This window comes from Quercus robur, chromosome 3, assembly GCF_932294415.1.
Source record: "Quercus robur chromosome 3, dhQueRobu3.1, whole genome shotgun sequence".
Lineage (NCBI taxonomy): Eukaryota > Viridiplantae > Streptophyta > Magnoliopsida > Fagales > Fagaceae > Quercus > Quercus robur.
In genome coordinates, this window is record NC_065536.1 from 53,050,387 (window position 1) to 53,076,006 (window position 25,620).

At 32.1% G+C, this 25,620-nt stretch overlaps 1 protein-coding gene and 2 pseudogenes across 1 annotated transcript; all 3 read right to left on the reverse strand.

Annotated features, from left to right (window-relative positions):
- Window positions 1-361: 361 nt before the first annotated feature.
- LOC126718342 (glycosyl hydrolase 5 family protein-like) lies at window positions 362-4,037 on the reverse strand (annotated as a pseudogene).
- Window positions 4,038-13,576: 9,539 nt separating this feature from the next.
- LOC126718336 (glycosyl hydrolase 5 family protein-like) lies at window positions 13,577-17,367 on the reverse strand. Its single transcript, XM_050420468.1, has 4 exons — window positions 16,792-17,367; window positions 15,183-15,430; window positions 14,457-14,977; window positions 13,577-14,265 (listed from the first exon to the last, which is right to left on the reverse strand). The coding sequence occupies exons 1-4, from the start codon at window positions 17,209-17,211 to the stop codon at window positions 13,751-13,753; spliced, it is 1,704 nt and encodes a 567-aa protein (XP_050276425.1). The 5' UTR covers window positions 17,212-17,367; the 3' UTR covers window positions 13,577-13,750.
- Window positions 17,368-22,168: 4,801 nt separating this feature from the next.
- LOC126719767 (glycosyl hydrolase 5 family protein-like) lies at window positions 22,169-24,496 on the reverse strand (annotated as a pseudogene).
- Between the last annotated feature and the right edge of the window lie 1,124 nt (window positions 24,497-25,620).

The window sequence follows — 25,620 nt, forward strand, 5'->3', positions numbered from 1 at the left end:
TCTAAATAAGTGTTAGTGTAGAATTATGAGCATGATCTTTGTTATTGAATACATTAAGATCATATTGATACAAATCAAAGATACAATATGAAATTGTTTTCCAAAAAATAAAATAATAAATAAATAAAATAAAAAAAGAAGAAGAAGAAAAGAAAAGAAAAAACACAAGATGTCATACTCAACAAATTGTTACTTAACAATGATTAATTGGATTCATTTGGAGAACAACTTACTTTTGAGAAACTATTGAGAGTACTTTTTCCACAAAAACTACATATTTGTCTAATCAAAAGAATCAATTAAAAAATAAACCAAAATTAGCAAAGCCGTATAATTCAAAAATTATGAACTCAAACTCAAATCAAACCAAAGTGATACATAGAGAGAACCTGTGATTGGAAATGAATACACCAAAATGCTTGAATTACGTAGTATACCGATCTGCCACAAAGAGAAAAAAATGGGATGTGTCAATTAAATCAACAATAACAAAAAGAACAATTAGCAAACAAAACAAAATCAAAAACAAAAATGGTAGAAACTATTTATAAAAAAATAAAAATAAAAAATCCACTAAAAGAGAAACAAAAACAAAGAAAAGAGATTATTGACCTTTTTTTTTTGTTATGGATATTAATATGGAATGAATGGAAGAGAGAGGTGAAAGAGAGTATCAAGAAATTTATATGAAAAGAAAAGATAGATGAAGAATAGTTTCAGAATGAATAATTTTACTTTATCTAATTAGAAAGTCAAGAAGATAGAAGTTGAAGGACGTGAAAATTTTGAACAAAGTGAATGTAGAATTTAAAATTTTTCTAAAGTGAATGTAGAATTTAAGAATGAATAAAGGGAATGAAATGGAAAATTTAATCAGGCATAGGTTGAATGAGATAAAAGAGGTTGAACAAAGTGAAGAAAAAAAAAAAAGAATGGGAAAGAATAATTACATTTTTTTTAGAAGAAGGAAAAAATAATGACATGGTGCAATAGGAGATTTGCAAAATTTATTGCAAGGCCTCTATTATTATATATCGATTATAAGTTGTAATCTTTGAGTATTTACCATGTTTGAAAATGAATTTGACTTTTTCATTTTAATTTTGAATAACTTTATTACAATCATAGAATACATTGCGTCAAACCTTGTTTGAAATTGAATTGTGCTTTTCTATTTTAATTTTTTGAATAACTTTATTACTATTATAGAACAAATTGAATTACAAAATATTAATTTTTTACGGTTTTGAATAAGAAATTCTATAAGAAAATTTGTAAAAAGACCTCACAAGGTGAACATTCAAGGGAGAGGAGTTTAGAATTCTTTAGACTCAAAAATGTTTGGCGAATAGATCTACTCTTGTATATATGGCAGCCTTTCAGTTTATCTTTTTGGGGCAAGAGTAGGTTTATATAGAGAAAATTAGGTTTAATAGGTAACACAACAAAGTTCATTTATTGTTTAGGTAATTTTGGCTGAGTGAAGGTTTTGTGAACTTCCAGTTTCAGTTTTGGTTGATCAAATGTCAAGTGAGGGTCTTCCAAAAATTGATTTTTTGAGATTCTACTTCTTGACTTGATATAATACAAACCAAACTTAATTTAGCCAACAATCTAGCTAAAACCTAACAAGATTGAATTATCACAGGGTCTAATAGTAAATTTTAAACCTCTTTCTATTATTTTTGGCTGATTTAAGTCAGAAATCCTTATGAGTGACCTAATCTTATGGACGTGCCTTAGATTATTAAAAAATATTTAAGGTTTAAAGCTGATCTCAACAACTTCCATATATACAAAATACTTACATCGATAAGGATAAGCGAAGGCCGTGTCTAGCTCAAGAGCGGGACTTGTATAACTTGAATTTGTGCTGTCAACAAGCTTGAACCACTGGCTCCCTGGGTCACACATGTTATCTCCACTCAAGCACTTGCAACTGTTTACAACAACTGTATTTTCGGAATCTACATCTAGGCATGCTCTGGAACCATTGAAAACCTTCGATGAGAAATGCATTTTAGAATCTGAGATGGTTTCCCATTGGTAACTAGAGAGGGCGCAAGTGTAACCCAACATTGCTGGTTCTCCCAATCTAAATGCTTCTATACAAAAATCTGTTCCCTTTAATGTTAAAGTTCTCTGTGGTAGGTAGTTCCAGGCTTCGGATTTATTGCAAGTGCCAAGCTTGAGGGGCTTATAAATTGATTCTCTAAGCACACAGAGACCTGTTAATGGATGAAAAATCAAATTGTGTAGATTATCTTCTGGTAGGCCTGGCCCTGCAAGTCACATGTGTGCAATCTTGGTTATGGTACAATTGAGTCTCTAACCAACTTATGATCTCAGACTTAAAGTTAGTAACCAAATTGAATTGCATTTGTGAAGATTTGATTTTGAGAAAGGATGGAATGCCATCATACCTCGAAAAGGAGATTGGAGAGCAGAGATCCTTTGCAAGAAGCTTGAATTTCGATTTTCATACCAATTCCAGTCAAGCACTCCATAGTACTCATTGAACCCAATTACCCCCTCTCTTATATAATAACTTCCAACAAGTGTCCATAAGGACCAGTCCAGGTCAAGTTCAGCCACCACGCCTATGAAGCAATTCATATACCTGTTGTCATTTACATTGGTTCCTCTTAGGTCCATCCCAAACTCGCTCACTAACAATGGCCAACCTTGATCCAACAAAAATCCTGACAATCTCATGAAATTATCCACCTCTCTCTTACATACTTCATTTTGGTTGCCAGATTCCCATGCCTTTGCATCTGATAACCCATTCCAGTGCACCTCATATGCTAGCTTTCTGGTGAATGTGAGGTTTACTAGTTGATTGCGAAGAAATGACAAGTCTTTGCCGTAACTCAAGCCGGAGATAATGACAAGAACATCTGGGTTTGCTGAATGCACTGCTTCAGCTGCTTTTTCCATGTACCTAGTTCATTCCATTTACATATATGAAATTAGAATCAACACTAAAATTAAACCCAAAAATCAATTCCAATGTCACAAATAAGTCCTGCCTTTAAAGACTATCTCCCACAGCTCACTTACCTATACCAATCATTCACATTCTGTCCGGAGCCTTGGAGCTCATTCCTCAAGCTCATGCCAACCACATTGGTGACACCATTAAAGATGGTCGCCATCCGAGTTAGTCCCTTCATCCAGAGGTCCGGATCGAAATACTGGTTGCCAAAGAACCCATTACCATTAGAGCTACTGGGCTTGCTTATGCGATTGTCCAAGATGACCAGCACATTATTTGCCCCTAGGCTAGACACCACAGCCTGAGATATAAATTGTCAAATATAAGAGGGGATAAACAGGTCTCTTCATGTAACTGGAATATATTACATATACATTGAGCATTGAGCAAGTTTTATTGTACAGGTCAATTTGAACACAAAGTCGTTTATTCTAGATCAAACCAAACCCATGAAGAAGCCTAACGTTAACTACCCACGTATTTCATAAGATCTATTCAAATATTAAAAACAAAAAACATAATAGATAAGGATTCCAGTTTATAAAGTTCTCTTCTCTTTTCTCTCGCATGTTTACGATGTTAAATTTTTTTTGTTAAGAGGGGTGTAGGTATTTTACCTGGTAAGCTTTTATGAGGGGGAGATCAATGATGGAGGGGTTGTTGGCCTGGATTCCAGCAATAGATTCAAACAGCCCAAGACTCTGAAAGGACTGTCTTACAGTGAGAGAAGCCAATGAGTCATTGGTGACCAAAAAAAGTGGCCAAGTGAGCCTAACACAGTTGAATCCCATGGATACAATCTTCTTGGAGATTGCATCCATGGGCTGCTTGCTAAGGCCCTCAGCCACCATGGGTTCCAGATGTGACACCCAATTCACGCATGCTAGTGCACCCGTTTCCCTCCTTCGTCCACAATCCACCTTGAATTGGTATATAGAGGTAGAACTATCGTAGGCTTGCTCTCATGAGGCTTGCTGATCATAGGCTTGCGAGGGAGAGAAATTACTAGAAGAGATACAAAGAAGAAGAAGGTGAACAAAAAGATCCTCCTCATATTGAGGTTTTTTTTTTTTTTTTTGGGGACAGTAGAAGTCTTTGGATGAAAGAGAGCTGAAAGCCTTTTATGAAAGTAAAAGGTAATAGAAGAAGAGGGAGAACTAAAACAACCTCCCCGTGTTGAGTTTGTTTGAACTGTTGAAGTGTTGGAATGAAAGAGATAACAAGACTTATTGAAATAAAAAAAATTAATAGAAAAACCAATGTTTTCTCTCAATACTTTCATAACTAATCTTAGGTGGTAAGTTTCTGTTCTCCGTCATTACTTACGATATAGAGACTAAGTCTATTATTAAGTAATGCTACATAAATAACAATTTTTACAATATTTTCCATAATATTAAATTGATAGATTTTTATTGATTCTTATATGAATCTATAACTAACTTCATTTTAATATCTGTCATTCATAGTTTGTCACCTTAACCGTTGTGAAATATTTTTTTATGAAGGTTATTGTGACTCAATACTTATTTTCCACAATATCTTGTCGTTGCGATAATTACTCTTTATCACAAGATCAGGAGACTAATTGGTTTTTTTTATTGTAGGTAAGCTTTCAATCTATATACCTTATTCGACGACATATGACATCCACTCCATAATTATTACTCTCTATAATGAAGTTAAGACACTTAGTTATCAGTTTTAGAGTGTAAACAAAATTCAAATCAAATAAGATCGAGAGTAAAAAAATATACAAATTGAATGAACTAAAACCCCTTATTAAGTTTAATTTTACTATTTATAGTTCCCATATTAAAAAATTTTGGCATCTTGTTAAAGGACAAAATTTAGCTATAAAATTGGTTGTAACCTTAGGCTACAAGGTTACAATCTTACTCAATATCTTTTTATTGAAGATGAATTTTGACAAATTCACCATTAGATTACATTTTCTTCTTATATATTCTATGCTTGCAAAATTTCTAGAAAATTAAAAATTAATAGTTATGTCATCAATAAATTATTTAAATTGCAAGTTTTTGTAGTTTAATTGCGTAAAATATAAGTTTATAATTCATACAGTAAATAATATTCGTTTGACACGAAATTTGACATATATATTAAGAACGTAAAGAGCAAGCAATTCAATAGTTAGATTTTCAAAATATGTAGTAATGTTTATTTTATTGAGTAAAGTTGTAGGCTTGTAGCCCTAGACTACAACCAATATTGTAACTAAATTTTGTCCTTAATCAAATCATGAGAGTATGACATACATACAATTTCATAAGTAAATATTAAGTATTCTTAAAGTATGATAACATGGTATTTCCTCTTTTGACACTCATAGTGAACTCCACTAATTAAATACATGATAAGATTCACTATGAATTTAAGAGGAAAAGCGCCACGTTACCATACTCCAAGATTACGCAATACTTTTTCTAATTTCAAAGTTAGGGAGCAAGGTTATTATAAACGCATCAACTTACTTTATGATAAATGCTATTTCTAATTTCCATAATAAACCTTCTCTCAGGCCGGTAGTTTATTTAATTTTTTTTAATTAGTATAATTAAATTAAGTACAAAAATCTTCTCCAAAAAAAAAAAAAAAAAAAATTAAGTACAAAATTACATATAGGCTATAGCTATATAGCACAAGGCACAATTTTAATTTTTTTGCCTTTTGCCAACCCGTTGTATCTTAGGACCTAAGATGATAACTAAATTGAGACCTTTTATATATATTTACATTTTAGTTAAAAAAAATAATTTTTTACATACAATCTATTCTTCTCACTTTTTAATATGAAAATTTATTAATTAAATTTTGGAGAAAATTACTCTTTACTACCTTAAACTCCACATATTACATTTTGTATCTTAAATTTGTTGAATGCACATTTTGTATTCTAAACTATGACCTTTGTTATACTTTGCACCCTGACATTTTTCACCCTAACCTATGAAGTAAGTAGTGATGATTAACTTCCAACATCCTAAGTTTGTTTTTGCTCAATTTGGCCTACCCCCCATGTGAAAGAAGGGAACAATGCTCCCAAACTAGACGAGCAATGTGTAAGTGTGATAAGGTTGAGCTGTCACATGGATATAGCTCGTGAAGAAAAAGTATTCTTTTGAAAGGTGGATGATTTTATGGAAAAGTTTAAGGCCACAACTTTTTACTACAATTGTGACGTGGCAGGGTATGATTGGTGAAGAAAAAACAAATGGTCCATGTGTAAGTGATGATTAACTACTCACAATCTGTCATGTCAGAGTTAAAATGCGGCCATAGGCCCTACCTGATAAACACTGCTGCATACACTAAAAACGCGACTACAAAACTGTCTTATAACTGCATTTTACAAAACGCGGCTATAGGTTCATAATTTTAGCCGCATTTATAACAAACGGGGCTATATGGTATCTATAGCTGCGTTTTTGCAAATGTGGCTAAAAAAAATGCAACTATAGACCCGCATGTTTTGTAGTGGTTGTGGCAAAAAGGTTATGAAATAATTTGTGGTGATTTTATAGATAAAGTGTCAGTCACTAATAGAAACTATTTCCTGTTTGAAAATAAAAGCATTCCTAGAGGTTGTACGTGTCATATGGAAAAGGTAATAAGAATATCGTATGGTGCTATGAGAGACTATGGGGTTGACTATATATCCCATAACCATGCTTGCAGGGCTTTGTGACAAAAAAGGGGGGAGGGTAATTGCGAGGAAGTCCCATGGGTTTTTTGCCCATCTAGTCATGGAGAACGTCTATGATATAGACTTATAGACAAGGGAGTCAATCTCATACCGAAGGCTGTACCAATTTGACCAGTGGAACGATATATTTCAGTACCGGTCAATACTGGTGTACCATTTCGGGTTACCGTTATTTTTTATATTTATAAATATATATATATATATATATATATATATATATATATGTGTGTGTGTGTGTGTATGTACATATGTATGTATATATGTATGTCTGTGTGTGTATGTGTGTATTGTAATAAATATAAAAGTTTACCATAAAACATTACCTCAATTCAGAACAAATTATTCATGGTTTTAGACTTTAGCATCAATATAAAAAAAAATAAAAAAAATTAAAAAAAAAAAAAAAAAAAAAACACACACACACACACACAATATAAAAAATAGAAAGCTTAATTGTTCATTGCATACTAAAAAACAAATAATACTAATAAGTTAATGCAAATAAGTTATCATTCTGCCTTTACAAAAAAATTCAAAAATTACAAAACTTAAATAAATAAAATAAAATAAAAAAGCTTTTTTCTTTTTCTTTTTTTCTGTACCAGCCGGTATTGCCCGAAATCGGTTGGTATGGCCAATACATGGCCAGTACGACTGATATTTAAACCAGTATGAAACATTGGCGTTTCAATACCAGTATTCGTACTAGTATGGTACATACTAGCCAGTACGGCCGATATTAGTACGGTATTGACTACCTTTTATAGTCTCCTATTGAACTTTAGTTGTCCAAAGAACTCTTGGGAAGCTTTTTACCATGCAAAGAACACTAAAGGGAGAGGAAATTTTTAACCACCTAAGAGCATTCTCATCAAAAATGGTATAAATGCTATAATGCTATTTTAGCAATTAAAACACCAAAAGGCAAGCTACAACAAAGATGCTAAAAAAAAAAAAAAAAGGCGCAACTAAGCTAAAGTGAGATGTCAAAGATAATGGCCAAAATGGCCAAATACCACCAATTTTTGAAATTTTTTGTAAAAGAACACTGTTTCGGAACTATATAGGGAAATACCATTTTTTATGGTACTCGAGTTTCTTAAACTCGAGTTCCTAGAAGTTTTGCCATCGTGGCACTGCTGATGTGGAAATTGGGCAATTAAAAAAAATTATGTGGTACTCGAGCATGGTAAACTCGAGTACCATGAACAATACTCGAGTATACCAGGCTCGAGTACCATTATATAATAAAATGCTTCTTTTTTTTTTTTTTTTTCTAAGGTACTCGAGCTCACTAAACTTGAGTACCTTCTAATTTTTTTTTTTTTTTTTTGGGATTATCCACATATAAACAAAAACATAAAATGGTGCTTATTTTATTTATATAGTACTCAAGCTCACCAAGCTCGAGTACCTAGTAAATTTTTTTTTTTTTTTTTTTGGGATTATCGACAAATAAACATAAACATAAAAATAAGTAGCTTTTTTACGTTTTTATTTATTTAAATAGAAGAATTTTAAAATATAGAGATTTTAATTTCAAAATATGAATTTAATTTCTACATTAAGTACAATTGTTCATTGTTTTCTCACAAAAATTGTTCACTGTTTTCTCACAAAAATTGTTCACTGTTTTCTACATAAACTATTTCTAGCATTTTGCATAAAATTATTTTCTGTTCAACATTATTTAAAAAAAAATTCACTCTCTTTTCTACGTAAATTATTTTCTGTTCACTATTTAAAAAATCGTTCACCATTTTCTCATAAAACACCTAGTGAAATCGTTTTTTCTAAATCTAAATGCCAAATCTGAATGCATTTTCATGTTTGAATTTCACAATAATTGAATCTATTTTGCTGCATTGATAAAATCTGTTTCTACATTAATAAAATTTGCACTCTGCCCATCATGTTTACTGTATATTCAAATCTGCTTATTGCATTCATAAAATCTGTTTTTTGCATTAAGTAGAACTGTTCATTGTCTACTCATAAAAATTGTTCACTGTTTTTTGCATAAACTATTTCTAGCATTCTGCATAAAATTATTTTATGTTCAGCATTATTTAAAAAATTGTTTACTCTCATTTCTGCGTAAATTATTTTATGTTCACTATTTAAAAAATCGTTCACTGTTTTCTCATAAAACACCTAGTGAAATCATTTTTTCTAAATCTAAACGCCAAATCTGAATGTTTTTTCATGTTTGAATTTCGCAATAATCGAATCTATTTTTCTGCATTGATAAAATTTGTTTCTACATTAATAAAATTTGCACTCTGCCAATCATGTTTACTGTATATTCGAATCTGCTTACTGCATTCATAAAATCTTTTTTTTGCATTAAGTAAAACTGTTCACTGTTTTCTCATAAAAATTGTTCATTGTTTTCTGCATAAACTATTTCTAGCATTCTGCATAAAATTGAATTTTTTGTTCAGCATTATTTAAAAAATTGTTCACTCTCTTTTCTGTGTAAATTATTTTTTGTTCACTATTTAAAAAATTATTCCTTGTTTTCTCATAAAACACCTAGTGAAATCTTGTTTTCTAACTTTAAAAGCCAAATCTGAATGCATTTTCATGTTTAAATTTCAAAATGAACGAATCTGTTTTTCTGCATTGATAAAATCTATTTCCACATTAACAAAATTTGCTCTTTGTACATCATATTTACTGTATATTCGAATTTGCTTACTGTATTCATAAAATCTGTTTTTTGCATTAAGTAAAACTGTTCACTGTTTTCTCATAAAAATTGTTCATTGTTTTCTGCATAAACTATTTCTAGCATTCTGCATAAAATTATTTTCTGTTCAGCATTATTTAAAAAATTGTTCACTCTCTTTTCTGCGTAAATTATTTTCTGTTCACTATTTAAAAAATTATTCCCTGTTTTCTCATAAAACACCTTGTGAAATCTTGTTTTCTAATTTTAAAAGCCAAATCTAAATGCTTTTTCATGTTTAAATTTCAAAATGAACAAATTTGTTTTTCAGCATTGATAAAATATGTTTCTACATTAATAAAATTTGCACTCTGCCCATCATGTTTACTATATATTCGAATCTGCTTACTGCATTCATAAAATCCTTTTTTTGCATTAAGTAATATTGTTCACTGTTTTCTCATAAAAATTGTTCACTGTTTTCTGCATAAGCTATTTCTAGCATTCTGCATAAAATTGAATTTTCTGTTCAGCATTATTTAAAAAATTGTTCACTCTCTTTTCTGTGTAAATTATTTTATGTTCACTATTTAAAAAATTATTCCCTATTTTCTCATAAAACACCTAATGAAATCTTGTTTTCTAACTTTAAAAGCCAAATCTGAATGCATTTTCATGTTTAAATTTCAAAATGAACGAATTTGTTTTTCTGCATTGATAAAATCTATTTCCACATTAATAAAATTTGCTCTTTGTACATCATGTTTACTGTATATTCGAATCTACTTATTGCATTCATAAATCTGTTTTTTGCATTAAGTAAAACTATTCACTGTTTTCTCATAAAAATTGTTCACTGTTTTCTGCATAAATTATTTTTAGCATTTTGCATAAAATTATTTTCTGTTCAGCATTATTTAAAAAATTGTTCACTCTCTTTTCTGTGTAAATTATTTTCTGTTCACTATTTAAAAATTATTCTCTGTTTTCTTATAAAACACCTTGTGAAATCTTGTTTTCTAAAAAGTGGAAGTTTTAAAAGTTCAGCTTTTTGAAACAGTTCTTTTGGAAAAAGTGGAAGTTTTAAAAAGTGCAATATGAATATACAGTAAATATGATGGGCAGAGTTCAAATTTTATTAATGTAGAAACAGATTTTATCAATGCAGAAAAATAGATTCGATTATTGTGAAATTCAAACTTGAAAATGCATTCAGATTTGGCGTTTAGATTTAGAAAAAATTATTTCACTTGGTGTTTTATGAGAAAACAATGAACGATTTTTTAAATAGTGAACAGAAAATAATTTATGCAGAAAAGAGAGTGAACAATTTTTTAAATAATGTTGAACAGAAAATAATTTTATGCAAAATGCTAGAAATAGTTTATGTAGAAAACAGTTAACAATTTTTGTGAGAAAACAGTGAACAGTTTTACTTAATGTAGAAATTAAATTCATATTTTGAAATTAAAATCTCTATATTTTACAATGCTTCTATTTAAAAAAATAAAAATGTAAAAAAAAGCTACTTATTTTTATGTTTATGTTTATTTGTCGATAATCCCAAAAAAAAAAAAATACTAGGTACTTGAGCTTGGTGAGCTCGAGTACTATATAAATAAAATAAGCACCATTTTATGTTTATGTTTATATGTGGATAATCCCCAAAAAAAAAAAAAAAAAAAAAAAAAATTTACAAGGTACTTGAGTTTGTTGAGCTCGAGTACCTTAGAAAAAAAAAAAAAAAAAAAAGCATTTTATTATATAATGGTACTCGAGCCTGGTATACTCGTGTATTGTTCATGGTACTCAAGTTTACCATGCTTGAGTACCACATAATTTTTTTTAATTGCCCAATTTCCACCTCAACAGTGCCACGGTGGCAAAACTTCTAGGAACTCGAGTTTAAGAAACTCGAGTACCAAAAAAAGTGGTATTTCCCTATATAGTTCCGAAACAGTGTTTTTTTACAAAAAATTTCAAAAATTGGTGGTATTTGGTCATTTTGGCCCAAAGATAACAGCTCCAATCTTATAAAAAAATATTATTTTATTCCTTTCTCTCTCCACTTCTCTTTAAAAAATATTTTTTCTCTTTCTTCACTAACCATCTGTTTCTCTTTTTTTTCTCTCTAGCTTCTTATCTCTTCTTCTCCAGATCTTGCCTACCTCCTCTTCCTTTCTTCTATTTTTTTTTTTTTTTTTATTTCTTAAGCTATGGCCGAAAATACCTCTCTCTATTTCTTTTTTCTTTTTTTTTTTTCTTTCTTTCAATTTCTTTTTTCTCTCTTTTGTAGTGGTGATGGGCTTTATGGCTGGTTGTGGTTGTGGTGGTAATGGGTTTTGTGGCCGGTTGTGGGTGTTGTTGTGATGAGTTTTGTTGGCTTTGGTTGTGGATGTGGTGGTGATGGGTTTTTTTGGCTTTGGTTTTGGTTGTGGGTGTGGTGTTGATGGGTTTTGTTAGCTTTGATTGTTTTTTCTATGTGGTGGCTTTGTGGCCGGTTGTGGTTGTGGGTGTGGTTGTGATGATGGGTTTTGTGGGTTTTTTTTTTTGGGTGGTGGTGGTGGTAGTGGCTAGCAATGGATTGTGAGTTCTTGTTTGATATTTTTTTTAACTGGTGGGGGTGGTTGGTGGCAGTGAGTGGGCGGTAGAGAAGAGAGATGCAGCAAGTGTGGGTGGAGAGAAGAGAAAGAGATGGAGAAAGATGAGAGAACAAGAATAAAAAAATAAAAATAAAAAGAATAAAGAAATAATAAAGAAAGTATATTTAAATGAAGTGCTATTAAAAATAGAACTTTTAATATTTTGTGTATTTTAAAATGGAATGTTAAAATACATGAAGTAGGTTTTTGAGATGTTAAAAGCTAAAAATTTTAAAAGCTTGGATGTGAATGCTCTAAGGAAACATCCAAGGTGTTAAGTCTCACCTTGGATGTTTATTGGGTCTACTCCTGATGATAGCTTTTTATCATCATACTAAGACATCAATCAGTTTTTGGTATAGGCGGGGATTGAACCACAGATCTCTTATATAACCATCAGAAATTTTACCAATTAAGTTAACTGGAACCCACATCTTAAATTATGTAAATGTTTGGATTTATTAGGTAAATCTTGACTATATAAGCAATTACAATGAGTCTCGGCTAGCACTTCTTTGAGCTGTGACAAATATAGAACTCTTTAAGTTCAAGGAGGTTTGGCTCATCTATTGTTGAGTGGTAGCCTCTCTTGCTCTTGATTGAGCGAAAGTTGAGCAAAGATCCTACTAATTTCCAGTTTGAGTTTCAATCGAGCAAGAATATATTTTCTTGAACGAGTCTTCTAAAGCTTTTAATCTTTGAAATTATACTTTTTGGACTCGACTTAATACAAACCAAACTTAATTTAAATACTAACTTTACAATATTTTGTTTTCACACAAGAATGTAGCCAAGAATCTAAAACTTAACAAATGCTCTGCCACTAGGTGAGTGTTTGGATCCGCGTTTGTGTTTCCACATTCACGATTTCCCCTTTTTTTTTTCTTTTTTTTTTCTTTTTTTCCTGCTGCAGCACGCGTTTCAGGGGGACAAACGGCTACTATTCATGAACAGTAGCCGTATATTTCTAACTTTTAAGCCACTTTTCATCAGTTTGTGGGTTCCGTGCACTATTCACAGGACCCACAAACTTCACTTTTCAGCAATTTTTTCATTAAAAATGAGTCTCACGGTATTATTCACACATTTAAAAATTATTTTGCTATAATGTTTTCAGTTTTCGCAAAATAAATTCTATCCAAACGGACTCTGAATCTAATAGTCAATTTTAGACCTTGTTCTATGTTTGTTTTTTTTTTTTGTTTTTTTTTTTTTTTTTTTTTGGCTGATTTAATTTGGGAATCATTCTAAGTGCCCTAATCTCGTGGACATGCCTTAAATTTGTTAAAATTATTTTGTAAGGGGGAAGGTATAAGAATTTGAAAATGAAATAGGAATTGATTTTTTTTCTTTCCTAAGCTTTTGAACAATCCATTATTATCACGGAATTAATTGAATCGAGTAGCATATCATGTAAGATTTTGTAACCACTAACCAACAACATCAATGCTCGGTTTCAGAGGAAAAAGTGAGCGGGTATTAGCATGCTATGGTTGATATTTACGCTGCAAATTAGCCCAATAATTAATCTAAAGAAATTAGACAGGAAATAATTAACCTTCATTATTTTATTCTATTTTACAAAATGAAATTTCCTGTGAGATTAACAAGTCCAACATCTGTATGCAAATTGGGAAGATTCACCATTTTCTATCCTGAAATTTTTTTTTTTTCAATTGTGAATGACTTGTTTGGTTGCTTCCCTTTGCCCATTACTCTAATGCTGATCTCAACAACTTCCATACAAAATCCTTACCAGGCAAAGCCAATATCGAGTCCATCTGAAGAAAGGATTTTGTAGAAATTGAACTTCTTGTGCTGTCAACAAGCTTGAACCACTGGCTCCCTGGGTCACACATGTTATCTCTACCCAAGCATTTGCAGGTACTCACAACAATGGTATTTTCGGAGTCTACATCTAGGCAAGCAGTAGAACCATTGTTAACCTTTGTTGAGAGATGCATTTTAGAATCTGAGATGGTTTCCCACTTTGCAGTACTGTCTGTGCAGATTATACCAAGCTTTGCTGGATTTTCCAATTCATTTGCTTGTAAGCAGAAATATGTTCCCTTTAATGTTAAAGTTTTCTGGGCTGAGTAGCTCCAACCTTCAGAGTTAGAGCAGGGACCTAACCTTAATGGTTCAAACAATGATTTTCTTAGGACACAGAGACCGGTTAATGGATGGAAAATCACTTTGTGTAGTTTAGTTTCTGATAGGCCTGGCCCTGCAAGTCACATGAGCACAATTTGGTTATGTTACAACGTTAGTATTGATGATTATCTAAATCGTTCTAAAACCAGAAAAATTATGACCTCAGACTAAAAGGTTAGGAGCAAATTTGAATTGCAGCTGTGAGGATTTGATTTTGTAAGGGAGAAAAAAGTAACAGGAAAAAGGAATACCGTTAACTTATACCTCGAAATGGAGATTGAACAGCAGATATCCTCTCCAAGAAGCTTGAATTTCGATTTTCACACCAACTCCAGTCAAGCACTCCATAGACCTCATTTAACCCAATTACCCCCTCTCTTAAATAATAACTCCCAACAAGTGTCCATAAGGCCCAGTCCAGGTCAAGTTCAGCCACTGTAGCCAAGAAGCAATTTATATACCTGTTGTCATTTACATTGGTTCCTCTTAAGTCCATCCCAAACTCGCTCACTAACAATGGCCAACCTTGGTCCAGCAAAAATCCTGACAATCTCATCATGTTATCCACCACTCTTCCACACACTTGATTTGGGTTGCCGGATAGCCATGCTTGTCCATCTGAAAACCCATACCAATGCATCTCAAATACTAGCTTTCCAGTGAATGTGAGGTTTACTTGTTGATTGCGGAGAAATGACAAGTCTCTGTCGTAACTCAAGCCTGAGAGAATGACAAGAACATCTGGGTTTGCTGAATGCACTGCTTCTGCCCCTTTTTGCATGTACCTAGTTCATTTCAATTGCAAATCTGAAATTAGAATCAACACTAGGAATTGAACGGAAAAAAACAATTCCCATCTTACAAATGCCTCTAGGAAAATGTAGTCAAGTATACTTCACATGAATCTAGTATCTAGATATGATCATTCTGTAGGCAAGGTCCAAATAAATAAGCCCAGCCTTTTAAAACCATCCCCCAAAGCCTACTTACCTGTACCAATCATTCACATTCTGTCTGGGGCCTCGGAGCTCATTCCTCAAGCTCATGCCAACCACATTGGAGACACCATTAAAGATGGTGGCCATCTGTGTTAGTCCCTTAATCCAGAGGTCCGGATTGAAATACTTGTCGCCAAAGAACCCATTACCATCAGAATTGCTGCAGCACCAACCAGGCTTGCTTATGTGATTGTCCAATATGACCATCACATTATTTGCTCCTAGGCTAGACACCACAGCCTGAGATCATAAAATTGTCACTTATAAGAGGGGGTATACACTTATACAGCTCTTTTCGTCCAATCTTGTAACTTGAATTTTATATATATATATATATATATATATAAACAGACAGAGAGAAAGAGAGCTAGTTGTGTACGTATTTACATATTACACTTTTTTTTTTAGAAGAGACGTATTTACATATTACGACAATGATTAGAAGCGTGAAGCAAATGCAGATAAGATTAAGATTAGAATATACTAATATTTTTGATTCATTGTTGTGGCCATCACATTAATTATCATACTAATATATAGTATTATTTTCATCAATCACTATAGCCTAAGCCAATACGATTTATTTTACAATTAAATAAAAACAATTTAAATATGCAAAGATTAAACCCAAATCTCTTATTCAACCATTAGACTTTTTACCCATTAAGTTAACTGGAACCCACCAATGCACAAAACTCTTATGATAGCAAGGTTGGGGAGAGATGATTAGTGTACAATCTTGCCCCAATTTTTTTTGAGACATTAATTGTTGGACTCAAACCTGTAACTTACCGCTTTCAGTTGAAGGTACTTGTCATCACACTAAAGCCCGACAACTTAAACTTGTGGTAAAACATTAATTACATACTGACTTTTTAAAAACATTTTTATTGATTCTATTATGATAAATTCGTGTATGGTTTGATTTAAAATGGTTTTGATTTTTTTAAAAGCATTTTCATTAATGTTCTTAGCTTAAATAGTGTATGGTTTGAATTAAAACGATCTCAAACTTATAGGGTTCTATTTAAATTTTCAAAAGGATTAGTTTTGATTGGAATATATGTTTCAAATGTGATTTATCATATATCCCTTTTTTTTTTTTTAGAAACAAATATGATTTATCCTAAATAATAAAAGTAATAATCTGACTAGTTCAAATATCAACGTGGCCCCATTTGTTGGTCACTTTGACTTAAATGGCTTCATGTGAGAATATCTACATGGCCAAAAAATATAGTAACCAAAAAAAAAAAAAAAAAAAAGCACAACTCTTGCAACAATTATCTACATGGCTTCATGTGAGAATATGAGAGTATCATATAGTCAATTACAGTCTGCCATGAAAAATAATTCCGGTAAAAATAGTGGCTTTTTATGTAAGTACTAGAATTGCTGCTATATAGGCTGAGTTTGTTCTAGAATAAACCTAAAAACCCATGTTTTCCGTAGAATCTATTTTATTAAAAAAAAAAAACACAAAAAACAAAAAAACAAAACAAAAGATAAGGATGCCCAGGTTATAAAGTTTACTTTTTTTTTTTTTTTTTCTTTTTTTATGTCATAAAAAAATTGGGAAAAGGGGACTGTAGCTACTTTACCTGGAAAGCTTTTATGAGGGGAAGATCAATGATGGAAGGGTTGTTGGCCTGGATTCCTGAAATGGTATCAGACAGACCAAGACTCTGAAAGGACTGTCTCACAGTTACAGAAGCCAGTGAGTCATTGGTGACCAAGAAAAGAGGCCAAGTGAGCCTAACACAGTTGAATCCCATGGAAGCAATCTTCTTGGAGATGGCATCCACGGGCTGCTTGCTAAGGCCCTCAGTCACCATGGCTTCCAGATGTGAAACCCAATTCACACATGCAAGCTTCACCCTTTGCCCTCCTTCGTCCACAATCCACCTTGAATTGGTGTACAGAGGCTGAGCCATCACAGGCTTGCTCTGAGGTATCACGGTGGGGAAGATTACCAGAAGAGACACAAGGGAGAAGAAGGTGAAGAAAATGAACCTGCCCATTTTGATGAATTTGTTTTTTACTGAGGAAGAAGTGTTGGGATGAAATGAAAGTCTAGCTTAAAAGCCTTTATATTGAAGAAAAAAATTAATAGAAAAATGGTTTTCTCTAAATCCCACACCATCTGTCATCTGTCTCTTTCGGTCTGTCCCTCAAGCCATCACTTACTTCCGTTAAGGAGAGAGTCGACAATAATTGTTCATTATTATATGTATATAAAACGTGAGGTGTGGATAGGTTAATTTTCTAGTTAAATAAAATATAAATAAAATAAATAAATAACATATAATTGTATTGTTTAATGAAAGTATACATAATACAATCTGTTTTTTAAGAATAACTCAATTCAATGCAATTGTGTGCAGGCCTACGAAACAATTCACTCAAATTGTCCAACCCACTATGCACCGCACCACCCTGCACGGATATAAATTGATTTCTAAGTGGCCTTGGCGAGTTCAACTATTAAAGTGTCCAGAAGGATTGGGTAGTTAGTTAGTTGACTTTTTATCTTAAATTGTCAAGACCTGATCCAACCCGCTTATATATAAAATTTAATTTAATTTTGTTAACTTCATAATTTACACATTTTAATATGAAAAATGAATGATACTTTCTAAAATATTTGTAAGCATTGATATGGTTATGGTACTCATAGCTATTTCTACTTTTAGAAGAAAAAAAAAAAAAAAAAAAAAAAAAAAAAAAAAAAAAAGAAAGAAGAAGAAGAAGAAAAAAGAAAGTTAAAAAAGTACTCATAATTTAAGTCTTTAGATCGCATGTATTTTGTTCTATGAGAAAGTGGGTCACTTCCTATATACTTCCTTCAATGCTTTATAAGATTTAGAAGAAATACAAATTCTTAACTTTATCCTTGAATGATAAAATAAATTTTTAAGTTTAGTATATGACACATAATTAAAACTAACCCACACAATCCTAATTATGTACTTGAATTTAATTAAAACTAATGAATTGCACTTCTAGAATGTATCTAAATTTTACACAATACTATTTCAAAGCCAAAGTTATTATAAAATCATCATGTTAATTAATTCTATAATAAAACACAAAATTTGCAAACTTTTCTTTTATTTTTTTATTTTTTTAAAGCTATTAGAAATATTTACATAATATATTTGTTACATAATATACTTGTACCATGCATTATTTATCAACCAAAAAAAAACATGTACCATGCATCAATAGTGATGTTTTCATTTTCAGTTGAGATTAGGGAGGATAATGTGGGTATTGGCTATTTCGTAATTTTGTCACTTTCCATTGAGCAATGCGAATGAGAATGTCGTATTATTGTTGGAAACACGCCAAGAAATTCAATGTGGTCAACAGGCTTGTATAACGTAAGGAAAATGCACCATTCGCAATTACATCTTCTTACTTTAGAAGCAAGATCTAATGCTATTTAAAACATTTCGACCTTGTCAAACTTACAAGGCAATGCAAATACTATTGCTTTTCTCAATTGCTATTTTTCTCTTCTACTCCATATCTTTCATTTTTATTTATTTATACATTTCTTGGTTGAAACTATTTCACTCTTCTCTTGTCTACATCATTGTTCTCTTAAACCAATTCCCTCTTTCTAAATTCTAAATAATTCTATATCATATGGGCTTGTACACTGTGGGCTATAATTGACGCTGTCCACGTCCACGCATATAAAGTACTTTAAAACGAAGTTTGGAATTGAAGGCACAGGTGAAGGGCTTGATGGCTAAAAACTAGAAAATGACTTGTAATAGGCCCAAAGCTCCATAAGGCCCAACAGGACCAAGCGCTAACTCATGCCTAAATGATCTTTCTCCGGGCACAGTTTCAATCTCAACAAAATCCACTGGGAGCATTAATGAATAAAAAAGTCGTCAAAACTTTTAGGGAAAAATTAAATAATGCCTAAGAGTATTAGTTTAAGAAATTTTTTTAGAAATTTTTTTATGTGAAAAAATAAATAAATAACTGATTTTTTTTTTTTACATTTATTTTTATATTTCTCATAAAAAATAGTTTTTTTTTTTTTAATTTCCTTAAAATGATCCATTAATAAATGCTCTAAGGACAACCATTAACCAAACCCAAAATTTTATAATTTGAGTGACCAAAAGGTATTGTGTTTCCTTATAAGGAGCAATGTGCCATATTGATGACACTTGAGTGTAGTGACACATGAACAAGAGTTCTTGAGCTTTATTGGACATGTATGGATAAAGAAGTTAATCCAGGAGCATAGGGTTCATATAGTCATATGGACCCTTGGACTATGTTGTGTTCAAAGGGGAAACTAATGAAAATAGTGGATATAATGACTAAAAGAGAATAAACATAGTGTGCTTTTAGGTGACTAAGGGGATAGGTGAGCAATTTAAGGAAATTAAACATACAGGATATAAATTATTGCATATGTGAAAAGATAAAAATAGAAAGAGAGAATGAGAGATGTTACATCCACAACATTTTTACAACAAATCATAGGTGATTAGTTGTTATTGGTTCAAATTTGAAACTAACACTAAAATTACTTTTTTACCCCAACAATAACAACCAGTAACAACCTTCCACTTAGAATTTATTGTAAAAATGTTGTGAAAATGTTGTAGACATATCATTTCTCAAATAGAAATGGTGTAGAAATAGTCATAGATAAAAGTCTTAAATAAATAGTTGTTAAGGTTAGGAAGATTGGGAATGTAATTATTTTTGTAAAAACTTGTTTTAGGAGAAGAGATAATTAACAAAGTTAGATTATATGTTTCTCAAATGGGGTTGGAAGAATCCATTAAGCAAATATTCTTGGAGGACATGGATGAATATTTGATTTAAGGGGTAACAAATGGGATCATTATTTTTATAGTAGAAGATTTGAATGTTCATGTTGGAAAATATGGTGAGAGGTTTTGAAAGAATTCATGGAGGCCAGCAATTTGAACAAAGGAATGAATTAGGAGATAATATCCTAGACTTTTACTATAACAAATTAACGAACAATTGGTTTAACATGAGGAATCCACATGCACTTAATTACTTTTGAAAGTGGGAGAACTCAAATATAATTTCAAATAGGTGTTTTGGTGTAAAATCAGCAACCAGAATTCTGGTAGAATTTCTACGTTTGAAAATATTTCGAAAATTATGATTATTCAATAGAAACTCAAGAAATCATAATAAAAGCAGCATTTTATGTAGAATTTTTGCGTATAAAAAACATATGGAAATTTCTACATTTGAAAATCGTGAAATCAAGATTGAAGTATAATTTTAGGCGAAATTTCTACATTTGTAAACTATTTGAAAAATAATTATGGTTTTTCATGAAAATTCAACCAGGATTAAAGTAGAATTTTCGACAGAATTTCTCCATTTGAAAAATGTTTTTCTTTAGTGGAAAATTCAAGAAACCTGGATTAAAGCAGAATTTTAAACAATTTCTGTATTTGAAAAATATTTTGAAAGTTATGATATTTTATAGAGAAAAAAATCAAGATTAAAGAAAAATTGTGGACAGAATTTCTGGATTTGAAAATTTTTGGTGGGATTTTGATTTTTAAGTGAAAATAAAAATCATGATTAAAGCAGAATTTCAACCCAAAAAAATATATTTAAAAATGGGTTTTGTTGAAGAAGTTTTCACTTTTCAGCGAGTGGAAAAAATAGGATGCTAGGTGTGTATGGGGTTTTTGCATGTAAATGTCAGGTGTACAATAATAGAAGCTAAGTCGTGAACCCTTTTTGTGCTTTGACGAAATGAAAGATTAAAAATAGAGTAGAGCAAAAAAATCAAACATAGTGCAGAAAGCAGAGAACAGAAAGAAAATGAAATAAATGAGAAAAAGATTTGTGGAAAGAGATGAGTTTTCACGTATTGAAGAGAACGGATTCCAATAATGGAATTGATGCTCTGAGAAAAAAATGATATCAATGGTAAAATTATGGTTAAATAATTAAACTTTTTGTTTTCTAACTACTTAAACTTTTGGAATAATCAGTAATTTATTATGATATCAAAAAATAAGATGATGCCAAGAAGTTTGAACTCTGATACCATATCAAAAAATTGATTAAGCCTCTATTCAATTTTGGGATGTTCTAAAATAAATAAAATCTTCTTTAAAAATTCAATAAATAGATTTCCTAACATATTCTCTCTTTTATTAAAGTTTAAATTAATGAGGGAAATTTTGGAAACTTGTACATTTTTAGGTAAAAAATGATATTCCCTTCAAATTTTGAATTTCTAAATAAGCCTAACAAAGTCGGGATGAGGGAGTAAATAAACTTTTTTATGTGTAAAACATGATATTCTCTTCTTGATACTATTGATATGTGTAAATTACAACACTAAGTGTACATTTGGATTCAGCTGAAAGCGTCTGCGTCTGGCGTTTTTCTTTTTCTTTTTTTTTTTCTTTTTTTCACGCGTTTAAGGGACAAATTTTACTGTTACGGTTACTGTTCATGTACTGTTCATGAACAGTAGCCGCAATATTTGACTTGTCAAACAATTTTCAACCACATCAGTGGGTCCCGTGCACTGTTCACAGGACCTACAAACCTCACTTTTCAGCAATTTTTTTATTAAAAATGGATCTCACGGTATTATTCACACATTTAAAAATTATTTTGCTATAGTGTTTTTCAGTTTTTAGTTTCAGTTTTCAGTTTTCAGCTATATCTAAATGGACTCTAAGCACTCTTGTAATTTCTAAATAGAAGGGTAACAACCTGGAAACTATCACAAATAAACTAACTAATTTTAATTAATTACAATATCACAGGTGAAAATTAGGGAAAATGTGTACAAATGCTAATCTAAAATACAATATATACACACTGCAAGTTTAACTGAAGCTTCTTCTCTAGCTGAACGGACCAATATGCTCCATAATATCTACCCAAAAAAAAAAAGAAATTAATTTAATATAAAATTCTCATCAGGCACCTTCACGATAAGTTCTGAGACTTAGGAGAGGGATCTTTTAGGATTTTTATAGAACTTAGACTTCTTGCGCTTGTAATAATCTTGAAGCACTGGCCCTCTGGGCTACAAATTCTACTATTGCTTAAGCAATTGCATGTATTTGTCACGACTGTATGGCTGGAATCTATGTCAAGGCAAAGGGTAGTAGCATTGCCAATTGTTGACGAGAGATGCAACTTAGAATCAGAGATGGTTTCCCAATGTGAAGCAGAGTCATTGCAAATGTTACCAAGTTTCGCTGGCTTCCGCAATCCATCTACTTTTAAGCATAAATTTGTTCCTTTCAATGATAAAGTTTTCTGAGGTGTGTAGCTCCAGGCTTCAGCGACATTGCAGGACCCCAGACTCAACTGTTCAAGTGATGATTTTCTTTGGACACAAAGACCCGTTTATGGGTGGAAAATTACTTGGTGCGGATTAGCTTCTCATAGACCCGGCCCTGTAAGTCATATGTATTCAATCATGTGATGTCTAATGTTCCAGTGCATTAAATGTGACATGACACATGATCAATTTTGAACAGGAGTCTCATTTGTTGCACTAGGCACAATCCTCTAAATAGTGAAATAAGGGGTTCAAAGGAACCATTGAAAGTATAGCCATGAGGTCTTACCTTGAAAAGGAGACTGGATAGCTGAGAGCCTCTCCAGGAAGCTTGAATTTCTAGGCTCACTTGTGTTCCAATGAAGAAGACCATAGGTCTCTTCGAATTCAGTAACTCCTTGTTTAATATAATAACTCCCACCAAGTGTCCATATGTTCCAATCAAAGTCAAGTTCAGCTGCCAATGCAAAGAAGCAATTCATGTACCAATTGAGTTGTTCATTGGTACCTCTTAGGTCCATCCCAAACTCACTGAAGAACAATGGCCACCCTTGCTCCAACAAAAATCCTGCAGATCTCATGAATATATCTACCACGTTTGCACAAGCTTGGTTCGCGTTGCTATATTCCCATATCTTGGCATCTGTGAATCCATACCTGTGAACCTCATATACTAGTTTTCTAGTGAATGTGAGGTTCACTGAATGGTTTCGGAGGAATGACAAGTCTGTGTCATAACTCAATCCCGAGAGAATAACAAGGACATTTGGATTTGCCATGTGCACTGCTTCTGCTCCTTTCGGCATTATCTTCTCATTTCATTTACAAAAATGAAATTAGCCTCTTGAGTCTTTAGTTTATGTCACCCAAAAAGGAATATAATTATGAAGGAAAAAAATACAAAAAGATCATATATTTACCTGTGGCTGTACTAAGCAGGCAAATTCTGTCTTTGGCCTCGAAGCTCATTCCAACCACATTGGGAACACCTTTAAACAAGGTAGCCATCTGAGTTAGTCCCTTTATCCAAAGGTCTGGGTTGAAATAAATGTCACCGAAGAAACCATTGCCATCATATGCGCTACAACACCAACCGGGTTGGCTTATGTGATTGTTTAGTATTACCATCACATTGTTGGCCCCAAGGTTGGATACCACACTTTAAAAATGTAAAAGTTCCTTATAATATGCAAACTGCTACGTTATTTAAAATTTTAAATGATGTGACACTAGATACATTTTTATATTTGTAATATTTAATATGAATTATAAAATAGATCCATTTCAAATGAAAATAATCGTTTTCATGGAAATGAAAGAAAGTATAGTTAGTTTACCTAGAAAGCCTTTATAATGGAAACATCAATGATGGAGGGGTTTTTAGCTTGGATACCGGAAATGTATTGAGATAGACCTAGTTTCTGAAAAGACTCTCTTACAGTAAGAGAACCCAATAAGTTATTTGTCACCATAAGCAATGGCCATGTGAGCCTAACGCAATTAAATCCCATAAACACCATCTTCTTGGAGATTGCATCCAAGGGTTGATTGTTGAGGCCCTCAGCCACCATGGTATCCAAATGTGACACCCAATTTACACATGCAAGCTTCACCCGTTGCCCAGCTTCGTTGACAATCCATCGGGAATTGGTTTGTAGTGTTAGAGCCGTTACAGGCTTGCTTTGGGAAATGACACTAGAAAAGATTAGGAAAATAGCTACCAGAGGGAGAAAAGAGAAGTGTTCCGCCACGTTTTGGTTTTGAGTAGAGGCTTGGGCATGAAGAGAAAGTCTGAAAGTGTTACTTTATATAGGAAGTGAGTTTTCCCTGAATTGTATAATTAGTTTTAATTCCTTTTTTTATTGTAAATGAAGATCCATTAATAAACGTAGGGAAAGTATTTTTTTTCCACTCAATTACGTCCATTATTTTACACCAATATCCATAATTGATTCGTTGATGTACATTTTTTAAAAAGTAAATTTGTTTTTGAATAACATATATAAAAGCCCATACGTATATATACTATTTTTTTTTGGATAATATTAGTGAATACTAATTATAATAACAAGATTTCTATGTGGTTTTAACATGTTGCTTATGTTGGTGTGTGTTCCTAACGCTTGGTATTTACTATCCAAAATTTATGTATATCCACATTTAAAACAAAAAAGTTGATGCGAGAAAATAAAAGCCCATACACATATATACTAATTTGATTTGGATAATATTAGTGAATACTAATTATAAAGAAATTTAATTTATGCATGGTTCTAATATGTTGATCATGCTAGTGTGTGTTCCTAACCCTTGGTATTATTTTTAGTGAATCCCATGTATAAATTAAATTATAAGTAAATAAAATGTGGTAGGTAATTCCAATGGCTCTCAGCCTTCAAGTGGCTTATTCTAGGCGTGACAAATGGCTTGATCCTAGCATGCCACCTCATTGAGCTAGGTGGGGCTCCTGGCCCACACGTGGCCAATTGGCCACTTTCCTAACCATCCTTTTGTTAGAGTTAGGTAAGGTCAATGGTCAAGATGCAATCAAGTTGTGCAATCTCATTTGTCGGAATTCCATACTAACCACCCAAAACCCCTATAACTACGACCTCATCATTTGTGAAATTTGCATTGAAGAGAACAACGAAGAGCGAAAAGAAGGGGGAAAGGAAAAATAGAAGAGTGATGTTAGAAATACTGGAAGATTGTATTGTATTTCATAATAAGAGAATATACATCAGAGCCTTATATAGGAGGCGTAAGTGTGCGGTACAAGTAAAGTGTTGTACAAGTAAGGTAATTGGGCCTAAAGCCCATAATATAATATAATATACATTAACAGCCCCCCTCAAACTCAAGGTGGATGTGAGACCAACTTGAGGTTGTCAACTAAATCACGAGTGCGTCTCTTAGGAAGTGACTTGGTGAAGATATCTGCAAGTTGATCTTTGGAAGAGACGGAGAAGAGCTTAAGAGCACCATGGACAAGATGATAACGGATAAAATGACAATCAATCTCGATATGTTTAGTCCGTTCATGAAAGACATCATTGTGAGCAATATGAATGGCACTCTGGTTGTCACAATA

Bases quoted from the DNA above. Each gene is read 5' to 3' on its own strand.
- LOC126718336 (XM_050420468.1), bottom strand. From the start codon at position 17,211: ATGGGCAGGTTCATTTTCTTCACCTTCTTCTCCCTTGTGTCTCTTCTG. The intron at 15,431-16,791 runs GTAAAGTAGCTA...TTATGATCTCAG, and splicing joins CCCTCATAAAAGCTTTCCAG to GCTGTGGTGTCTAGCCTAGG. The intron at 14,266-14,456 runs GTATAAGTTAAC...TGTGACTTGCAG, and splicing joins TGTTCAATCTCCATTTCGAG to GGCCAGGCCTATCAGAAACT.